Raw genomic sequence first — 3,758 nt, forward strand, 5'->3', positions numbered from 1 at the left:
CGAAGCTAATGAAGTTAGCCTGCTAGCAGGAAGTAGACGGATCCGACCGTAACCTAACAACACGGCGAACATCAGCGCCAACAAACCGATTTTAACGGAGTGATTTTAGTCAAAATGTCCAAACTTGAAATGCTGAGAGATTTTGTCAACCAGCGACTAACTGCGGCTGCTGAGGAGATTTTTGGGCAGTTTGAAAGGACGATAGCAGAGTACGAGGAGGAGCTGGAGATACACCGACAACAACGGAAACTACCGGAGCCTGTCCGGTTACGCACAGCAGGTACGTACAATTCATTTTTTCATTATCACTGTAAACTGCCGAGAAACCAGCAGTGGCGGGAATATTTGGATTACTTTAGTGAAAGCATGAAGACAGCTGTCCTTCACAGGCGATGGTTGAATGTTGCATTTACTTGGAGTTTGTACCCAAATTCAAACCCCAGATGCTTGAACTGGAGTTTGTTTCATTACAGCAACTGTGAGCTGATATTCTGTAGGGTTGTTAGATAATATACGTACGTCATTTGTATCGACCAATAATGGCTTGTTGGCTTTCTTTCAATGATTTGTTTTTATTAACACTGTTCAAAATAAAGTGCAAATATAACAGATTGTAATTTTACTTTACTGTAAATTTATTAAAGCACAGATGAAAAAGATACCTATCAGAAACAAAAGAGAAGAGAACACGAAAAGAAAAAAAGGGGGTGAAGAAAAAAAAAAGAGCATTGACTTAAGGAACATTTAGAAGTACTTATGTACACACATATATGTACTCATTACATATGAATCAGAGTAAAGACAGAAAAGCGTCAGCCCTGCCTGCCTCTGTATGGGACTCCGTTTTCCGGTAATGAAGTGGTTATGCAGTCTGTACATACATCCATGCATGCGTGTACAGATACACACATAAAGGCAATTATCCATATATGGAGACATGAAGACAGTAAAACACAACAAAAGGTTACGTTAAAGTTGGTCCAGCGAGAGTCGCATCTTTGTGGTCGGTTATATCCAAAGAGAGCAGAATGTCGATAAGTTGAGTTGTTTTATATTTGAAATGGGCAAAAAATCCAATATTGTGTGTTGCTACTTAAGTTACTTTTCAGAGTATGTTTTTCATCCCCTTATTTGTCCAGTGAAAACCACAAATCTCCAGATTTGGAGATTTCATAATCTGAAAGATGGTGTGTTTCTTTATATGTTAAGTAAATTCTTTCTAAGCTGAATAACCTCTTTAAAAACCCTCTTGGGAGAGCTGCAAAATGCATCGCCATAGAGTTTTAAAAAAACAGCAAACAACCTGGTTGTTTTCTGAAATCATGAAAAGCGGACTCTTTGGAGATCTGTGGTTCTCACAGGAACACTTGAAAAATGATGATCTCATAGAAAATTATTCATTACTGGAGATTGAACTTCCCAACAGTAAATAACAACCTTTGAAGTCTGATAATCTGTTGTAAGTTTCTGCAAACCACCGATAATATAAAACACTTTATTACTGTACGTAGCAGATTTTTTAAGTGTTGCAGCGATACACCGTTTTTTAATGTACACTGTGATATGGAAGTTGCTGGTTAATATTCCCCGTACGTTTGTTTATCTATGATACTAGACAAAATGCAGCTGGATGGAGATTCTTACCTTTGTTTTTGTTATTTTCAGAAAGGGAACCTTTTTGACTCATAATTCCATCAATGTTTCAAATGTAAATTCCAGCAATAAAATGTTTGTTTAAGCTACTGTAAGTAAGGCTGGGCGGTGTGGCCTTGAAATAATATTGCAGTGTTTTTAGGCCATATCGCGGTAAATGTCACAATATTTTAAATGTCAAATAGCTTCATAAATGTTGGACTGGGCAATGAAATCAAATGTCACGATATGATGAAATACGTAGATATTAATACTGTGACAACATTTTAGGGACGACTATTTGTACTTAGACAAAAATATTTACACAATGAGATTTTTGATTATGATCAATAATGTGAATTTGATGACTTGAGCAGAAGAGTCTGATTAGTTTAAAAAACTACATCACTTTACTGCAGCCTTTAAAATCAGGAGAAGACAACGATTGTTTCATATCATGATGTGACGATATCCAAAATCTCAGACAGTACGTGGTCTCATATCATGGTAATAATGATGATGATGATGATGATGATGATGAGACTGTTATCGTACGCCATTGCAATCCAATCTGTTTATAACCCAAGTTGAAGAAAGTCACATTTGAAGTGTTAATAGGATTTTTATTTTTTAAGATGTGTGTATGTATTTTCTGATTGTCCACAGACGTCCAGCAGCTGTTGGTTGTTAGAGGAGATGTCCTCCCCTTCAGTGTGGACCAGGAGGACCCAGAGCCCCCACACATTAAAGAGGAGCAGGAGGAGCTGTGGAGCCGTCAGGAGGGAGAGCAGCTTGAAGGGCTGGAGGAGGCTGATATCAAGTTCACATTCACTTCTGTCCCTGTGAAGACTGAAGAAGACGATGAAGACAAAGCTCAGTCCTCACAGCTTCATCAAAGACAAACTGAACAGATGGAAACTGGACTGGACTGTGGAGGACCAGAACCAGACAGGAACTTACATCCAGATACACATTTACAACCAGTTAGTGAAGATGAGACTTCACACTCTGAACCAGACACTGATGACAGCAGAGACTGGAAGGAGACTCAGGAACCTCAGTCAGGTTTAAACTCTCTGAAAAACAGTGAATCACCAGTTAGCTCCTCTGAATGTGCCGGAAGCTTCGACCACAAGAAACATCTGCAGGAAGAAACTGAAATCCAAACAGGAGAGAAACCATTTAGTTGCTCCATTTGTGGTAAAACATTCACTCAGAAGAGGTTGTTGCAGTATCACTTAAGACTTCACTCAGAGGGAAAGAGGTTCAGCTGCTCCATTTGTAAAGTAAAGTTCAATTTCAGAAGCAATTTGGTTACACACATGAGAATCCACACAGGGGAGAAACCATTTAGTTGTTCATATTGTGACAAAAGATTCTCAGTAACAGAACACCTGAGACAGCACTTGAAAATCCACACAGGGGAGAAACCATACAGCTGCCCGTTTTGTAGCGTAAGGTTCGCTGCCCAGGGAAATCTGAAGCGACACCTGCTTGTCCACACAGGAGAGAAACCATTTGGTTGTTCAGTTTGTGGCAAAAGATTTGCTCACAAAGGAGATATGAGGCGACACTCGTACATCCACTCAGGAGAGAAACCGTTCAGTTGTTCAGTTTGCGGTAAAAGTTTCACTCAAAAGACAGATTTGAGCCGACACTTGTATGTTCACACGGGGGAGAAACCATTTAGTTGTTCAGTTTGTGGGAAAAGTTTTACACAAAAGGGAACTCTGAAACAACACATGATTGCTCACACAGGAGAGAAACAATTTAGTTGCAGCGTTTGCAATAAAAGATTTGTTCGTCTCTGTAATTTCAAAAGACACAAGTGTGCTGGTGAGAGCAGCAGCAAAGAGTGAAGCTGCAGCTTGTTGAAGCATTTTTTACTCGTAGCATTGAAGTACTGAGATTAAGATTTAACACTTATTAGCTGGAACTGCCAGATTTAAGCTGATACAGCCTCCACCATTAGCCCTGTAAGCTAAGATGAAGCTGCATCATCATTGTAATTAACCCTTTGGGGCTGTTTGGCTCATTTTAGGTGCATATTATGGCATTCATTTTGACAAGATTGTGTACTTGAGTGTAATCAGTGAATTTGCAGCTCAGCTCCTACAATAAGTCTA

The 3,758-nt window shown here is 39.4% G+C and overlaps 1 protein-coding gene across 1 annotated transcript; it reads left to right on the forward strand.

The window, feature by feature from the left end:
• Positions 1-14: 14 nt before the first annotated feature.
• On the forward strand, positions 15-3,752 carry LOC121939500 (zinc finger protein OZF-like). Its single transcript, XM_042482518.1, has 2 exons — positions 15-280; positions 2,299-3,752. The coding sequence occupies exons 1-2, from the start codon at positions 115-117 to the stop codon at positions 3,489-3,491; spliced, it is 1,359 nt and encodes a 452-aa protein (XP_042338452.1). The 5' UTR covers positions 15-114; the 3' UTR covers positions 3,492-3,752.
• The last annotated feature ends 6 nt before the right edge of the window (positions 3,753-3,758 follow it).

This window comes from Plectropomus leopardus, unplaced genomic scaffold, assembly GCF_008729295.1.
Source record: "Plectropomus leopardus isolate mb unplaced genomic scaffold, YSFRI_Pleo_2.0 unplaced_scaffold4933, whole genome shotgun sequence".
Taxonomy (NCBI): domain Eukaryota; kingdom Metazoa; phylum Chordata; class Actinopteri; order Perciformes; family Serranidae; genus Plectropomus; species Plectropomus leopardus.

Coding starts and splice junctions, on each gene's coding strand:
- LOC121939500 (XM_042482518.1), top strand. CDS start 115: ATGTCCAAACTTGAAATGCTGAGAGATTTTGTCAACCAGCGACTAACT. Junction 281..2,298: donor TGTCCGGTTACGCACAGCAG/GTACGTACAATT, acceptor GATTGTCCACAG/ACGTCCAGCAGCTGTTGGTT.